General features: G+C 41.4%; 1 protein-coding gene across 2 annotated transcripts in view; it reads right to left on the bottom strand.

The window, feature by feature from the left end:
- Positions 1-15761, bottom strand: part of Tgfbr1 (transforming growth factor beta receptor 1) — a 57569-nt gene extending 41808 nt beyond the window's left edge. For both annotated transcript variants that reach the window (XM_090330315.1, XM_090330316.1), the window contains exon 1: positions 15616-15761. In XM_090330315.1, coding sequence (XP_090186441.1) covers positions 15616-15700 — 85 coding nt within the window. In that variant the 5' untranslated portion in view covers positions 15701-15761. The remainder of the gene's footprint in view (positions 1-15615) is intronic.
- Between the last annotated feature and the right edge of the window lie 1671 nt (positions 15762-17432).

Here is a 17432-nt window from a genome sequence, read left to right as displayed (position 1 = left end):
GAGAGAAAGAGAGAGAGAGAGAGAGAGAGAGAGAGAGAGAGAGAGACAGACAGAGACAGAGAGAGAGACAGAGAGAGACAGAGAGAGACAGAGAGAGACAGAGAGAGAAAGAATGAGAATTTTAATCCATTCATTCTCCTTAAAATTTAGTCTAAAGAAATAGTAAGCTGGACACAGTGGCTCATGCCTGTAATCCTAGCTACTTAGGAGGCTCACATCTGAGGATCAAGGTTCAAAGCCAGCCTGGGCACTAAATTCCGTGAGATTATTATCTCCAGTTCACCAGACCCAGAGTTCAAGCCCCACCAATGACCAAAAAAAAAAAAAAAAAAAAAAAGTAGTTCATATCTTTATCCTAGCTACATGGGAGGCTAAGAACAGGAGGATCACGGTTAGAGGCCAACCTAGGTAAAAAGTAAGCTCACGTCTCAAGAAGCTGGATGTTGTGGTACACCTGTTATCCCAGATACATAGCAAGTATAAGACCATCTCAGCCAGCCAGAGAATAATTACATGATCCTAGCAAAAGCAAAAATGGGCATGGCTTAAGTGGCGGCACATCTGTCTAGCTCTACCACTTGAACTTGAGTCCCTGAGTTCAAAACCTAGAGTACAAAAACAGTAATAATTGTAGTAACTACTAATAAAAGCAAAGACACAATAAGTACACAGATTCCTTATAGTTTTTATAAATTTAAAAATATCAACAATACAATGGCTATAAATTATGATATAATCCAAATTAGAAAGCTATATTTTCAAAGTATGCTTAAGGATAGTGAAATGGTCATATTATTAATGGATCAGTGGGCAGGAAGCAAAACTGCACCAATTATAGCTCTGTCAAATGGCCTTTTTAGTTTTGGAGGTATGTTAAGAAAAAAGTAGGTTGGTACATTCTGCCTTGAAAACAAAAAGTAGGGAAACCTATTTTTGACAGCAAGTACTGAAACAAGAACTCTGTATGTATGTGTGCATATATAAATATAGTCACCTAAACATGTTTGGGCATACTTCTTTAAATTTAATTGGACTCACTGGTATTATAAGAATATAAACTCAGAGACTTCAGAGACAAAAGAACATGCTTCCAATCCTACTTTTGCCAGCCAGGAATTAAGTAATCCTAAGGAAGTCTTTTATGAACCTAAATTGTTTCAATTTATTTCCTAAATTTATAGTATTAATTACAAGAAAATTGAGGTTTAAATGAAGATTTAAGGCTTAGAACTTACCACAGAACCAGCATCTAACAAAACAGTTTTGTAGCTGGGAGCCAGTGGCTCACACCTGTAATCCTAGGAGATACCTCTCAGGAAGCTGAGATCTGAGTATTGCGGTTCAAAGCCAGCCTGGGCACAGAAGTCCATGAGATTCTTATCTCCAATTAACCACCAGAAAACTAGAAGTAGCACTGTGGCTCAAGTGGCAGGGCACTAGCCTTGAGCTGAAGAGCTCGGGGATAGCACCCAGGCCCAGAGTTCAAGCCCTACGACCAACCAAAGGAGAAAAAAAGTTTTGCTTATTTCTTCTACTATTCACCAATTTAACATGAACAAAGAATCGCAGGTCACCTTTAAAAAAATTAGTTTATTTACACTATATTCCAATCAATCTCATCTCCATTATCACTCTTCTTGCCTCCCTTTCACAACTAGTCTTTAGGCAGTTTTGGGAAGCAACATTGATATAAACCATAGACATGTAAGCTATGAACATTCACAGGAGCTATTGTCTCTCCCTATACACAAACACTTACGTGAAGTTTATAATAATATAGTAATATAATTGTCTGAACAGGGGAAGGTCAAGAACTTTACTAGTAGTAGAGAGGTACTTAGATAATAGTGTCAAATTAATAGAGGTACCAAATAAACAAGGTTTTTAACATATCCATTGTGTAAATTTATATGCACTGTCCCTAATAAATAAGTTAATATCACAATTTATTAACCATTAAATGTTCAAGATAAAACTTGATAAACATTTGATCCTAGCCCATTGTTTTATAGAAGAAACAGAAGTGTCCTAAAAGCTACATCAATACACTCTAGATGCAATCTCAAAGCATAGAAAGAAAAATGAAAGAATTACCACATAATCCTGGTGGTGTTTTCCACCAAGTGGAAAAATTCGAGACAAAGAATTCAACCCTGACTTTTTGGAAGCAAAAAGCTGTAGGAGACATTGTGACTTGGCTGCATGGATATAGAGGTGGGGTGATGAACCAACATAGTAACAGTGATGGATGATTCTGAGCTAAAAGACTGAGGTGTAAAACCTAACTGAGTATAAGAAGAGAACGGTCACCATCCACCACTGAGGACAGAGGAGGTTAGCACTTGGCCCTGCCAACAGCAAAGGATCTAGCTGAAGACATGAGCTTGTGGTGCTACACAAGTTCATAATTTTAAATGCAGAGAACAAGGCCTGAATACCTTTCCCCAGAAAAGTAAAGTGTGCACACAGAGAAAAGTTTATCCCTTTAGGGGGAGCAAACGTGAAATAGAGAAGACACCCCTTCATGAGGACTGTGATGTAATGATCTAATTCCTGCCTTCTAGTTCACAAGGCCAAGAACAAACAAGCCACCAACAAATAGAGGTGCCAACTGCAGAGAGACACAGAGAAGGGAAATTTCTCTACAAAATGACACCTGAGGAAAGGGACCAAACACTGATAAAATTTCAACATATCATGATATGTTGAAATCAGTAAACTTCAAAAAAGGTGAAGATACTCATATTAAGTTAAAGACATAAATACTATACTTAAAAATCCATGAATGCCCACCATACCACTCCTGCTCATCTACCCTGATATGATAAGGACACCTGCTCAGCCATGTTCATCTCTGCACTATTCACAATAGCCACGCGATGGAAACAACCCAGATGCCTTACTACAGATGAATGCATATAAAAAATGTGATATATATATACATATATATGTACATATATATACACAATGGAATTCTACATAGTCAACAGACAAGATAAAATAATGGCATTCTCTGGGAAGTGGATGAAACTAGAGGAATCATGTTGAGTAAGTCAAGACCAAAGGAACAAAAGGTGCATGGTCTCCTTGATACATAGATACTAGATCCAAACAGTACAAGAGCGATGACTCAATATTCGGGTACCCAAGATTATGGACATGGTCTTGGAGGTATAAACATAACTACATAGACATAAAAATTTATGATGGGATATATATCCTATAGACATAATATTATATTATTTATATAGACTAATATATATCAGTGACATACAAACCTTCAGCTTAATTTTAATTATGTTCTAAAATCTATGGGCCAGTGATTGTATATAGAGAATCCCTTCTTGAATACTTGTTTGTTAAACATGACATTTGAAATATGATGTAAAAATCAGTGTTTATAAAATCTTTCAAAAAACTCCGTGAATGACAGCTTTCCCTTGAAATCATACATAAAAAAGGGTAACTATTACTATATCTCCTCAGCAATATGTTAGCGGTCTCACCAACTGGAAAAAAAAAAAGCATAAAATAGAAAGATTGGAAGTGGTGCTATGGCTCAAGGGGTGGGGTGGTAGCCTTGAGTTGAAGAACTCAGCAACAATGCCCAGGCCCAGAGTTCAAGCCCCACAACAGGAAAAATAAATAAAATAGGAAGATACAGAATGGCCACTATTTGCAGATGACACACCGTATTTACAGAAAATACAAAAGAAATGAGAGTAGTGGCTCACATCTATAGTTTCAACTACATGGGAAAAAGTGACCCCCCATCTCAATCAAAAGGCTGGGCAGGGTGTTACAAATCTGTCACTCTAGCTACAAAAAAGTTATACCTAGGAGAGAGATGGTAGTCCAGCACAGCTCAGGAAAAAATATCCTGGAAAATAACTGTCCTCACTGAGAAAGACAAGAAGCTGGTCCCTGACTTACATTGTTTTTTCCAAATGTAAAATGAGAAAATAAAACTACTTTCACTTGTTTATTTTGGAAAATAATTGCATATAATTATTGTTGAAGGAATTCCACAATAGACCATCTTGATGTTTTCATTTAAATCTGTTGCACACTGAATAACAAAATTAAAATGTCAGCCTTTCAATTGGAGAATACTCAAATCAACAGCCATGTGCTAAACAAAGAGACTCAATTAGAGCACATTATAGTTCAATTTGTAAATGAATACATCAAGCAAAAGAATCATATGTATAGCTCATGTGTATGCATGTACATATAAATAAAAAGTCACAGTTACTGCTTTTCTATCTCTGTAATCTTCATGCTTAGTTATATCCTCCATGTTCAGTGCTCCTGCTTATTTATTAGTCCTAGCTTCTAACAGAAAAGGCTGCTGGTTTTTGCATTTCTCATGGAATTATTTGTATTTCACTGTATATTTCAGGCTCTTATATTGTAGAAATGTAATAGGATGCCTGCACAAGGTGTCCTAGACCTATAAATATACACTATTATGTAATCATTGAGGTTCACACCTATGAAATCTAAATAGAATGGTTATCCTGATGCAAGTGAACCAAAAATAAGAAGGTTCAGCCCTGTTAGTGAGATCAAGGAAACACTAAAACAGGCCTAAAGCAGCCAACTGCAGAATAAGTAGTTATCCTTATGAGTCACTGAGTAACAAACACAAATTGTTCACTGTAGTTCACAATGGCGACATACAAAGACTTTCATGATAGATTCTATTAAGGAGGAGGAAGAAACTAGGATGCCTTCAACCAAAGAATGCCCCTCACATTAATGTCTGTGGGTCTCATACATATTTATATTATATGACATGTAAGGTATATTATATACATTATATAGTAGTATATGTAAGATATATCATTTATATATATTATACCATATATATATTGGGGTTATTTGAGATTGGCATGGTAGGGTCACAGACCTACCTTTGAGGTTTCTCAAAGCTGTCATTCCCCAAATCCATCACCCAGATATAATGCAGCTCTTCAAACAGGAAAGACCAAGACACTCTCTAGATCTCCCCTGCTTGGGTCTGTGTGAACAAAAGTATGTATCTTGCTTTGTTTACTTTTTATACCAATTCTCTCAAGATGTCTGCCAAATGGATACAGGTCAAATGATAATGACATTAAGAAAATGTCTTTGGTAAGCCAACATGAATAGTTTCACATTGCTCTCTATTCATGATTCTGTAGCTTTTAGCAAAGCTTGCTTTAAATGTCCTATCTTTATATCAGTGACTGCACTAGCATTAGGTACTCTTGCGTACATACTTGGATCAGAGTCTTAATGAACAAAGATGGTGTAGTACTAGTACTAAACTGAACCCTCCAATACATGTTAGGAAGCCTGAGAACAAGAACCAGGACTGCGAAGTCCTTACTTCCTGGAAATTCTGAATACTGCCATTTCAGTGTTATTAAGAAGGCGGTGGGCTCCTCATGAATTTTCAGTAAGAAGCAATAGAATTCATTCAAATCCTCCGGTTTCCTTATTTGTTCTTGCTGCTGGAAAACTAAAAGCTAAGTATTGTGCGTGACTACCAAAACTCTCCTCAGATATAGTTTTAGGAAATTTCTTCCTTTTTACCTTTTGGTTCTTATTTCTTTTATTTCATGATCCTTAGTTTTGATCCTGCCAATTTTATTTCAAGCTTCTTGGATTCTTTTTTTTTGAAAAGGAGAGAACAGAGAGAAAAAGAATCAGATCTTCAAGAACAGAGATAACCCTTTACTACTTGGAGAGTCTCTGAGCATTGGCAATTGGCATCTGGGTATTTTAAGACAGGTGGAGATTTAGCTAAGGGTGTGGCTCACTGACAAGAGTACTTGCCTTTCAAGCACAGAGCCCAGCATTCACACCTCAGTACTACTTAAACAAAATAAGCAATGAAATCCTCATGGTATCTCACTAGTTGGTAGTGTGATCTATGCAAATTATCAAGTTTCTTCAGTTACCAATCCTTTTTCGTAAAAGGGCTCAAGTATAAGCCAATCAATAAGTAGGCTTTTTCTCACTCAATAAGATAGTCTTCATTTTTTGGGGGGGGAGGGGTTATGGGGCTTGGGCACTATCCCTGAGCTACAGCACAAGACTGTTGTTCTACCACTTGAGCCACAGTGCCATTTCCAATAGTCCTCTTTTCAAAACCATAAATTCTAAAGTGGTTTAGCCTGTATGTATGTTGGCCAATAACAGTAAACACAAGTTGGGACTACCCATAAAAGGACAAAATCCTAAAGTAAAAACAGAACTTGAGATAATCAAATTTAACCTTCCACATAATCCAAGAAATTTCTTCTACAACTTCTAAGACAAGATGGTTACCTTGCCTCTGCCTGAGTAAGTCTAGTCACAGGGAACAAACTACCTTACATAGTTCCATTTTTTGATAACTTCTATTGATAGCTCCTCATTGTGAGCTGAAATGTGCTTCTCAATCAAGTAATTCTGGTTCATCCAAAAGAGAGTCCTTTGCTTATTTAAAAATATAATAATTCTCATTGACTGAATATCTACTAAAGTCAAGCTTGAGCTTGGCATGTTATAAATACTGTAAGTCAACAGTTAACCTACTTTAAAAACTGAGTCCCTAGAGAGATGTACTAATTAGAACCTAATTCCAAATGTCTATTTTTTTTTAGTTAACAGTGCAAATTTATTGAAAGTATAAGAAAAGCCAAGAAAGGAAAGTAGTAAGACTGTCCATTTGGAAAGGATCCCCAAAGAGGAGTCCATGTCTATTCTTTTTTTTTTATTGTAATTAGTAAAAGGGTTACATGATATTTGCCAGATCCATGTCTCTTCTTATAAACAAAGATTTTATAAAATTTCTGAAAACTTCAATAAATTTCAATTCATTACAAATGAACTGAATCTGTCTTCAAACTTGGAAAAGAAAAAAAACTTTCAATCAAACAGACTAGAGATAGAACTTATAGCAGTGTTTTGTTAGTAAAGCAGAACAGTAGCACTGAACAAGATAGCCCCCAGGGAGCTGCAGGAAACAGCAAAGTGACACCTGTAACTTCAACAACCATGACTTGAAGCCAGTAGTGCAAATTCATGTCTCAAACACAAACTTCCTGTCTATTATGTCAGCCAGGAACCAGAGATCAAATATTTTAAGTTTCAGAGAGGGGGGGGGGAGGGAGGGAGGGAGAGGGAGGGAGAGGGAGGGAGAGGGAGGGAGAGGGAGGGAGAGGGAGGGAGAGAGAGGGAGAGAGAGGGAGAGAGAGAGTGTGTTGGGAGAGGGACTGTGGAGAGATATAAAGCAGAAGGGAAAAATATCACAGTGAATTCTGCAGTGCTCTCAATCCAAGCTAGTACTTCAAGATTACAATATTCCTGTAAAGGTGGCTTTTTAGCTACCTGGAATCTGAAGAAGACTGCAGTACAAAGGGACTATTGTCAAGTCAGTTCTTTGCCTAGATCCTTTTCCAATTTAAGCAGATTCCAGTCTACTACCTTCACTGCCGCCTGAACAAGTCCACTTAGCTACCTTCACCTTTACCTGATTGAGAATTAATCTCCCCTTAGTTATTCTCTAGCCAAATTCCTTATTGAAGATATTTCCTACAAGGAAAAAAACTTATTGTTTCCTCACTATTATATGTCTTGAAAAGAAATTTTGCCTTTTAGTTTTTCTATACCTTTCAGCATCTTAATCATTAGGAAATATTTATTAAAAGTTTAGCTATATGCCAACTTCAAAACAATTTTATTAGCTTTGATGTACATGAAGTGATTACAAAATATATTTTAAAAAACTATAGGCATGAGACATGATAAAAGCCAAAAAAGTTCATGTTAGCTGGTGATAAGTTTTTTTTTCCTTTTCTCAAATTCAAAATTTCAGTTGTTTTCAGTTCTGTGCCTGTCTTACATTGAAAAGCAAAATGTTTCTAAGACCATACATAAATCCAATACACATAAATAACCAACTATCATCAGATAGTTGAATCATCAAGGAGATTCGAATTACCTAAAGACTGTAACTTCAAAGAAAGATTACAAGTCTCAGTACACATCTGTTTCAAGAAGCCAAACTTTAATTAACAAAAGCTGAAGGCATAGTATGGTGGATCTTACCTACATCCTAGCTCCTGGGGAGGCAAGAAGGTCTCTGAAGCCTACCCCACTAAAGTAATACAAGATCCTACTCCCCTCTAGAGCAGTATAAAATCCTACCTCCCTACTAAAAAAAACCACAGTATGAGATCCTATTCCTCACCCCCCCACAAAAGGTCTTATTGAGATCCTACTCACCACTCCCCCCAAAGTAGTATGAGATTCTATTCCCTACTTCTTCAAAAAAAGGAGTATGAGAATGTACTCCCCAGGACCAAATTAAAAGCAAAAGGACTGGAGACATGATTCAAGTGGTGAAGCCGCTCTGGGGGCCTGAGTTCAATCCCTAGTACTGAATAAACATTCTTTTTTTTTTTTTTTTTTTTTGCCAGTCCTGGCCTTGAGCTCAGGGCCTGAGCACTGTCCTTGGACTTTCTCAAGGCTAGCACTCTACCACTTGAGCCTCAGCACCACTTCCGGCTTTTTTCTATGTATGTGGTTCTGAGGAATCGAACCCGGGTCTCCATGCATGCTAGGCAAGCACTTTAACCACTAGGCCAAACTCCCGGCCCCTGAATAAACATTCTTGCTGACATGGTCCTAACAACATATTTACTGTATATGAAAACAACATTTACTCTGGCGTGCTCAAATGCAAGCTTCCAATAGCAGCAAGACTCAAGTCTTAGGAAACCTGGAAACCAGATCTTCAGTTGACAGGATTTTATAGACAATAAACCAGATTCCAATCTAAGCAAATTCCCAGTAAATTCTATCAAAGCAAGCAGGTTGAATTCATGGGTAAGGCACAATCATTTCTCTATTGTTAGTTGGTGTCTGTTTTAACTGAAGTGGCTTTCTTTTGACGCTGAAGAAAATTGAAGAGAATCTTGGGTTAATGCCAGTGTCATCCATACCAGTTATCTTCAGACCATTGGTGACCTGAACCTAAGAATAAATGGATTTTTTTAAGTCTTTTGGAAGCTAAGGGCTGGTGTTCTCACCTACAATCCTAGCTATTCAGGAGGATATGATCGGAAGAACATGGTTCTAGGCTTCAAAGTCAGCCCAGGCAGACAAATCTGAAAGACTTATCTCCAATGAACCAGCAAAAAGCCAGAGTGGAGGTATGGCTCAACATAGAACATCAGGTGATACCAAGACATGTGAAAGGGTATCAATGTATGTGAATTAATGCACCTCCTATCTGGCAAATATCATGTAACCCTTTTACTAATTACAATAAAAAAAAATTTAAAAAAAAAGAATATCAGGTGATAAAGCACCAGCTATAAGCAGAAAAAGTCTCTCAAGAGTGAAAAGCCTTGAATTCAAGCCCCCAATATTGGCAGGTGCATGCACACACACGTCTTTAGGGAACTCATCGGCACTTAAGTAAAAAAGTTCAACCATTCAGGCCTAGTTATAAAATCAAATAAGACAAAATAGGTTGACTAACTGGCACATTCTAACATTTTTTTCAAGAAATGTCAAAACAACCTATATGAATAGCTATAATTGTATTTCAAGTTAAAAATCATTCTTTGTATGTACTGCTTTCAGACTGCTAAACTGAGGAAGAAAATATAAAGGCCAGATCTGATCTATAAATCTGGATCCACAAAAAACTAGATTTATTCCACGGTATTTGAGAAAAAGGTAAGGAAAAAAAAGTAAAAAGAACTGCCGGGTGCGAGGGCTCTCACCTATAATCCTAGCTACTCTGGAAGCTGAGATCTGAGGATCAAGGTTCAGAGCCAGCCTGGGCACAAAAGGACCTGAGACTCTTACCTTCAATTAACCTCTAGAAAATGGGAAATGGGGCTTGGCTCAAGGGCAGGGTGGTAGCCTTGAGCTGAAAAGCTCAGGGACAGCGCCCAGGCCTGAGTTCAAGCCCCATGACCCAACCCCCCCCCCCAAAAAACAAAAACAAAAAAAAAAAAACCTGAGACATTGACCAATTAAAATTTCACATTGAAGAAGGATACTCCCCAGAAGCCTACCTGAATGACTCTGGGTAAGAAACAATCTACATGGCTAAACATGGATTTAACTCACCATAGCAGCAAATTTTAATGTTTGTAGTAACTGCTAGCAAAATTTTATTTTAAAAAGACATTAATGCCAGCTGCTAATGGCTCACACCAGTAATCTAGCTACTCAGGAGGCTGAAATCTGTGAATCACAGTTCAAAGTGCAGGTAAGAAAACTAGTGAGACTCTTATCTCCAACTAACCACTAAAAAGCTGAAAGTGGAGCTATGGCTCAAATGGTAAAGCACTAGCCCTAAGCAAAGAAGCTCAGGGACAGAGAGCTCAGGGCCTGAGGGAAGAGGAGGAGGAGATGACATCAGTATTATCTGAAGTATTAAGGAATTAGGCTGAGTCAATATCATTCATTTGAAAAGACTTCAAAAGTTTCCTGTTGCCTATTCTAAAAAACAAAGTATAAAAATCTCGGCAAAGCATGCCCTAATTCAGAAGCAGGAAGCAAAAATGTGATTCAATCACATGGTAACAAACCACAGTTCATCTGTTCAAGAGAATACTGTATTTACGTAAGTCATGACCAAGAGAGCAGCAAAAGGCACAGTTTTAAAACAACTCTGTAGGATGCTATTGGTTTGAAAAGAGATATACTTACATCACATAGGCCTTCCTCAGGATAATGCCACCCTTAAAACTTAAATATATGCCAGTTTTTTGTTAGTTATTTTGGAGTCTCATGGTACCCAGACTGGCCTCAAACTGAGATTCTCTGGATTTCAATCTCCCACTCAGCTAGAATTATATAAACCAGTGTACCATCCTCTTGATTATTTGAACACCTCATTTTCCCATTTAATTTCAAGAACCAAACAGCTCACTTAAAATTCTAGACCTAAATAAAAGTTTTTCAGTTATACCCTAATTCAATTACACCTTACTTAAACAAGACCAAATTTCAAACTACTTTCACCTCACTTTTTTCAATCAACAAATACTGTACCAGATCTTTTTATAGGTAATCATAAAGATATTGGTCTTTCACTAGAGGATTTTTTTTTTGGGGGGGGGGACAGGTCCTGGGACTAGATGTTGCCTAGACCAGTGCCTAGACATTGTCTCTGAGCTTCTTTTAGCTCAAGGCAAATGCTCTACCACTTGAGCCACAGCAACCATTTCTGGCTTTTTCTGAATAATTTATTGGAGTTAAAGTCTTATGGACTTTTGTGCTGAGGATGGCTTTGAACTGTGATCCTCAGATTTCAGCCTCTTGAGTAGCTAGGATTACAGGCGTGAGCCACTAGTGCCCGTTTCACTAAAGGACTTTTAGTTTCTAATCATTATCCTACCTACTGTAGAATTTACTTTTCATAAATTCTATAGAATTTAAGACTTACTTCACTTAAGGAAGTCATTCCAACCCTGTTCCTTCTCATCTTCTAGGCCTTCACATTTTAAAGTGCCATATAGGTCACAAGATTTCAAATCAGAAAATCAAAGTTCCTGTTTTAGTTTGCCCCTTACAGGCCCCTAAGCCATTCACCTAACCTTTAATTTTCCATCTATGAACTGAAGTAAGGATACATCTATGACTTTCACCATTAGAATGCCCCAAACTTATGGGCATCCCAGTATTCTCGGTCCCTTCGCCAATTTATTTTTTTGTTGCAAGAGACATATTACAGTTTTTAGAAATAGGAAAAAACAATAGGAGTTAATAAATCAAACTTCCAAAGCAAAGTACATACAGAATGAGGAACTTACCACAAAAACTTTTGATTTTTTCTTCCTGGAGTAGACTCCAGTACAGTTGGAAACATAATTAAAATATGTAATACTCATCACATTTTGCTCTCTGGCCATCTAAATTCTAGATACCTTTTCCAAGTCAGTTTAAACATGAAAGTGTCCAGGAAACCTACCCCATCACCCAACTATACTAATCACTTGCCTCTTTGGATACCAATGTCTCTGAAGAAGTGATATTAAAAGTACTTAACTGACATTACAAGGGTTCTAACCAATCAAAACACAAGGGACACAATGGAAATTGCTGATTGACCATTAGTCCTATTAATTGCTAACAATACAAAATGGCAAACTCAGACTGAAATACACACTAATTTGATTTCATAATCACATATTGTCGGTATAGCTAGTGGTCAAGTTGAGAGTAATAAGTTAAATAATCACCTGCTTCCTTCACAATACCATACAACTTTTCCTGATTATATATGCAGAAGTATAAATTACCATTTAATAATCTGTACTTACATAAAGACAATAGTAGGACTGCTTAGTCAAATAGAATTCATTTAGTCAACAAACATTTATATGGAATAGAATTTTTACTAGGTTGTAAGGCCATGAAAGAAAGTCATGAACCTTGCCCTCTGAGTACCTAAAATAAACTCTAACACAGTTAAATAACAGTGCAAGATGGTAGAAATAGACAACACAACTATAAGTGCTGTACAATTCAGAAGAGAAAAGAGTTCAATGAGAATTAAACCTCTACAGGAAATCAAAATTGAGAACTACTCTTCTTAAACACAGAAAAAGCTAAACAGTCAAGAGTCAGTGGGGAAGCAGAAATCACTACAAGTGAGGATTTGCAGTCATGAAAAGTGAGATATCTGGTTGAATATCTGAAGGTGACCCTAAGCATAAACCTCACATTTTGTTCTGAGAGCTGAGTACAAATGAGAAATCTTATAAAACTTTACAGGGATAGCCAGGAAGCTAAGCTTGGCAATAGTTCATAGGAAAGCCTAGATGATTATAAAAAACAAACAAACAAAAACCCACTAGGCTGGACACTTGTGTATCTCTTGCCTATAATCTTAGCTACTCAGGAGGCTGAGATCTGAGAATCTCAGTTTGAAGCCAGCCAGCCAGCCAGCCAGATAAAAATCTCAAAACTTATCTCCAATTAACTAGCAAAGAGTCAAAAGTGGAATTCAAAACTGGCTCCACAGCAGCACACACAAAATAATCATAAGGAAAAAACACTCAAAAACAACTAGATTTGGAGCAAAGCAGGCTAGACTAAACTAATAACTGCACACCAGGGAAAAGTTGGATTTTAGATTTTTTTTAAAGTTATGAAACAGCAGAAAGGTAACAAACAATACTGTCACATAGGAATATTTATAGAAGTAGTACTGAATTGTGTACCAAAGGACTATTTCCCATAGAAAAATCTATGGTTGGAGAGAGGATATAAAGCAAATACGGATCAGGGTGCCTGTAATCGTAGCTGACATCTGAGGATTGAAATTCAAAGCCAGCCTAGGCAGGAAAGTTCCTGAGACACTTATCACCAATTAATCCAAAAAGCCAGAAGTGGGGAGGGGGGGTGTGTGGCTCAAATGCTAGAATGCCAGCCTGGGTGAAAAAAAAAAGCTAAGGGACAAGTCCTCAGGCCCTGTTCAAGCCCCAGTATCAGAACCAAAAGACACAGGTAGCCTGTGTCACAGTACATACATTTATATTTATCTGATTTGAGTAAGGGAAATCACAAAATGATTAGACAAAGGGTGGAACCAATGCAACAGCTGAAAATGAACTTTACAACTTGGAGGACAAGGGGGGGGAAGAAAATGTACTTATTACCTTATGTAACTGTAACCCCTTTGTACATTACCTTTACAACAAAATTAAATTTAAAAACCCACAACTAATTCTCAGAATAAAAGGAACTTCCAAGTTGTTCAAGAAAAGCTAAGTTATTGAGGAAAGAATAATACAAGCTTGTTTAGAATGTATTAAAGATTGGACTCAAATATCAATATACCCAACCAGGTCAAGCAAACAAGGTGATGTCTCAGGCTTCCACTCATAAAGCAAAGATACCAGCTTTGTAGGGTGTGTGTGCCCTTGCCGACTGCTCACTCCTTCAGGGCACCAAGCCAATACCGCTACTTAAATGCAAGAACACTTCCTAACCTCGGTGGAAAAAAAATAAACCAGCTTACTCAAGTAATGCCATGAAAATGTTGCTTACGTTTGATACATAATTTATTCTTCCACCTGAGCACTTAGTTATTTTATTTTGCCTCTCTCTTCAGGCCAAGGTTGAAATATTCTTGTCTTCCCTAATGCAGGCGTCAGAACTCAAGAATATTCTAGGAACCAGAAAGACACTAATCTGATATTTATGCTGTTAGGGCAAAACCTGAAAGTGAGCAGTAAATATCAGGTGCTCATCAGACAAATGGAAAAGGAAAAATGGGGCTACTTTGCTCTGTACGTGTATGCATCCATCGTGACTCAGTGTACACCTCAGTATTTACATCTATTAACAGGGCACAAGCCACTGGCTCTGACTGTTTTGTGTGTAGCAGTCGAACAATGCACTTGGGTGTGTTAAGTATTTACAATATAGCAAGCTCCTAACAGACAGTAGCTGTTAAGGATTAACAACTGGCATGCATCCACGCGCTGGAAGGTTGTGGGGTGGGTGCTGTTGTACTTCTGACGTTTGCTGTGCAACTTCGGACACAAATGAACTTTCGCTTTATTTTAGCTGCCAGTGCCGTCGCTCTACCTTTCGGTTCCTCTTCGTCTGGTTCTGTTGCTAACCATGCTTTTCCGCCACTCTTTCCTTCACCGGAGTAAACGGGACAACCATCGATCACAACCTGATTTGCTACTTGGGAAAACCGCGGAAACATTCTCCCTTGAAATCCAGCTATATGGCAAGAACATCTGTCTCTCAACGACTGTCAGTCACTCCAAGAAGAGAAACATCGCCGGGAATGTCTCCATCCATCCTTCGAGGAAATCGAAGCGTCTGATCAGAGCCTCAGAATCCTTCCCATTCAAACATTCCACGGCCCCGCGGAAAAACCAGGGCTCGCGTTCCGGTATTTATGTATTTATTTTTCTAGGAGCGAAGACGACCCCTTAGCCTTGGGGTTCGGGGACTCCCTTCCAGACGGAGAAACGGAGGGAGCGCCCCGCTCGCCGGCCAGACCCCCTAACCCACACAAAAGCTTCTCGAACCCACCACCCCCCCCAACCCCTGGCCGGAGAAGCCGCCCCCACCGAGGGCAGCAGGGTCGAGGCCAAGCCCGGCGGGACCTCGGCCCACCGCCCTGGGAAGCCTTCCGGGCTCTGAGCCCACCGCCGGCGCCCGCGCTCACCGCAGCTCCCGGGGCCCAGCCCGCTCGGGGAGCCCCGGAAGGCCACACGGAGCCCGGCGGAGGAGCGGGTTCCCTCGCCCACTCTCGTCCCCCCGGGCGGCCCCGACCTCGAAGCGTCCGTCCCGACGCCAGCGCCCCCGGAGAGCTCGGAGCCGGGCGGCCTCGGACTTCCTCCACGGCGCGCCCGGCCCCTCCACGCCTCACGCTCGGACCCACGCCCCCGCCCCGCCTCGGCGCCCAGTCCGGGACTCGCGGGAAGGCCGCCGGGTCAGGAAAGCCCGGCCGGGCCCAGCACCGCCACCTGCGCCCCCGGCCCCGCGCCATGTTTGAGAAAGAGCAAGAGCGAGCCAGAGGCCGAGCCCGGCCCGCGCGCCCCGCGCCCGCCCGCCCGCCCTCCAGACGCCGCCGCCGCCGCCGCTCACCCGTCGCCCTCGGGAACAGCGTCGCCGCGGCCGCCAACACGAGGAAAAGCAGCCAGCGACGCGGAGCAGCGGCCGCCGCCTCCATGGTCCCGCCGCCACCCGCCTGTGGCACGGCCCGGCCCGGCCGCCGTTTCGCCTCGGCAAGCCTCGCCTCGCCCCACCTCCCCCGCCGCCGCGGCGGCCTGGCTCCGGCCCTTTGTAACTGCTCCGGGGGACGCGCGCCCATTGGCTGCCGGGCTCCCGCCGGCCCCGCCTCCCGCCGCCTGCGAGCGCCCTAGCGGGACCCAGCCACAAACCCCGCCCACGGCCCAACCAGGTAGCCAATGAGGAGCCGCGGGCGCCGGCTTCTGGCCACGCCCCCGCACTCCGGGGCAGCTCCCCCAAACCGCTGGTGCCGCCGGCGCTGCCCGGGCTCCGCCGCCGGCTGCGGGTGGGAGGAGGGAGCTGAGGTAGGGTCCCGCCAGCCTCGGTGCCCAGCCTCCCGCCCTGGCCACACCGCCGTGTGATGGTTTTGGGTAAGCCTGCTGGACGCTCTGTTCTTTTCACTCTGGGCCTCCCTAGCGCGCCTCCCGCCCCGACCCCCCCATCCGCATCCACACACAGTGCAGGCTGGACGGGCATCCACTCCACGGTTCCCTCCCCGGGGCCACCCATCAACTTTCAACCCTCCCCACCACCACCACCACCGAGACAGGTGACCCAGTCTCCGGTTCCTTCCTGCTGTCAGCGCCCACCTCAGACCTCGCCCATGTCCCCAGATTCCAGCCCAAAGCTCTCAGATCCCAGCCTCCAGGAGCTCGACACATCCCCAGGTAGATTCACCTCTCCAGAACAGTCGCAAAGTGGGGATCCCCCCTAACCCTTCCACATCCAGGTTGGACCTGGAGAATTCCGCACACCTTAAAGGAGGGGGACCCCCCCCCACACACACACACACTGAGCAACCTGCTCCCTCAGGACTTTAAACACTTTAAACTGTCTTGCCTGTGTAATAATTCGCAGGACACACACACACACACACAGTACGTTTCATTCCGAATTCCCAATTTACTGTGAGACGCTCCGCCCACCTTTCCTCTGGGATGCCAAAATGAGCTCCAGATTTGTAATTCTTCCTGTCAGACTAGTCCTTTCTGCAGACACAAACACAGCCAGCCACCGAGACTGCTGCAGAGCACAGAGAACGTGTTTTGGTGGTTTTGTTTTTTTTTTTTCCTTTCCGCAGAACCTTTTAAGGACAAAATTTTATTTTCTGTGTGATTTGAGCCTGGAATTAAATAAAGCTGGAGAGCAGTAATCGAGTATGGATTAGATAAATGACTTGAAAACTACTAGCTGAGCATTTTCTCCAGCATGGAAGGCTTCCTTCATTGAGCTGGGGAAGCAAAGGGAATTGGAGCTGGGGTGTGAGGCTGTGCTGTACCCCTTCCTGGATGGGTTACTCTTTGACCTTTTGGATCCTGAATAAGCTGCTCTCTAGGGCTCTTCTGGGCCCCTGGCTCAGAAGCCCATGGAGGCCAGATAGACTGCTTCTGGAAGGCTCCAGCCCCAATCTTCTTAGTCCCAAGTGTTCCAAAGAGTGTTGGTGGGCCGTGTCACCCCTAAAGACTCAATTGCCTTTTTGCTCTTTCTCATAGTGTCTCGCATAGCTTAAGAGCTCAGGAGAATTGTTTTGATTGAATGAATAATTGATGTCAGAAGATATTCTTCTCTGGTCATTGGAGAGTACAGTGATTAGAACACCTATCCCATTCATAAATAAAAGGAATTGAATCACATGTCCCAGGTCCTTTAATGATGCAATATGTCTGGAATAG

This window comes from Megascapheus bottae, chromosome 3 (assembly GCF_031878675.1).
Source record: "Megascapheus bottae isolate mThoBot1 chromosome 3, mThoBot2.hap1, whole genome shotgun sequence".
NCBI lineage: Eukaryota > Metazoa > Chordata > Mammalia > Rodentia > Geomyidae > Megascapheus > Megascapheus bottae.
Note: the sequence above shows the minus strand (reverse complement) of the source record. Positions and strands in the feature narration are given on the sequence as shown.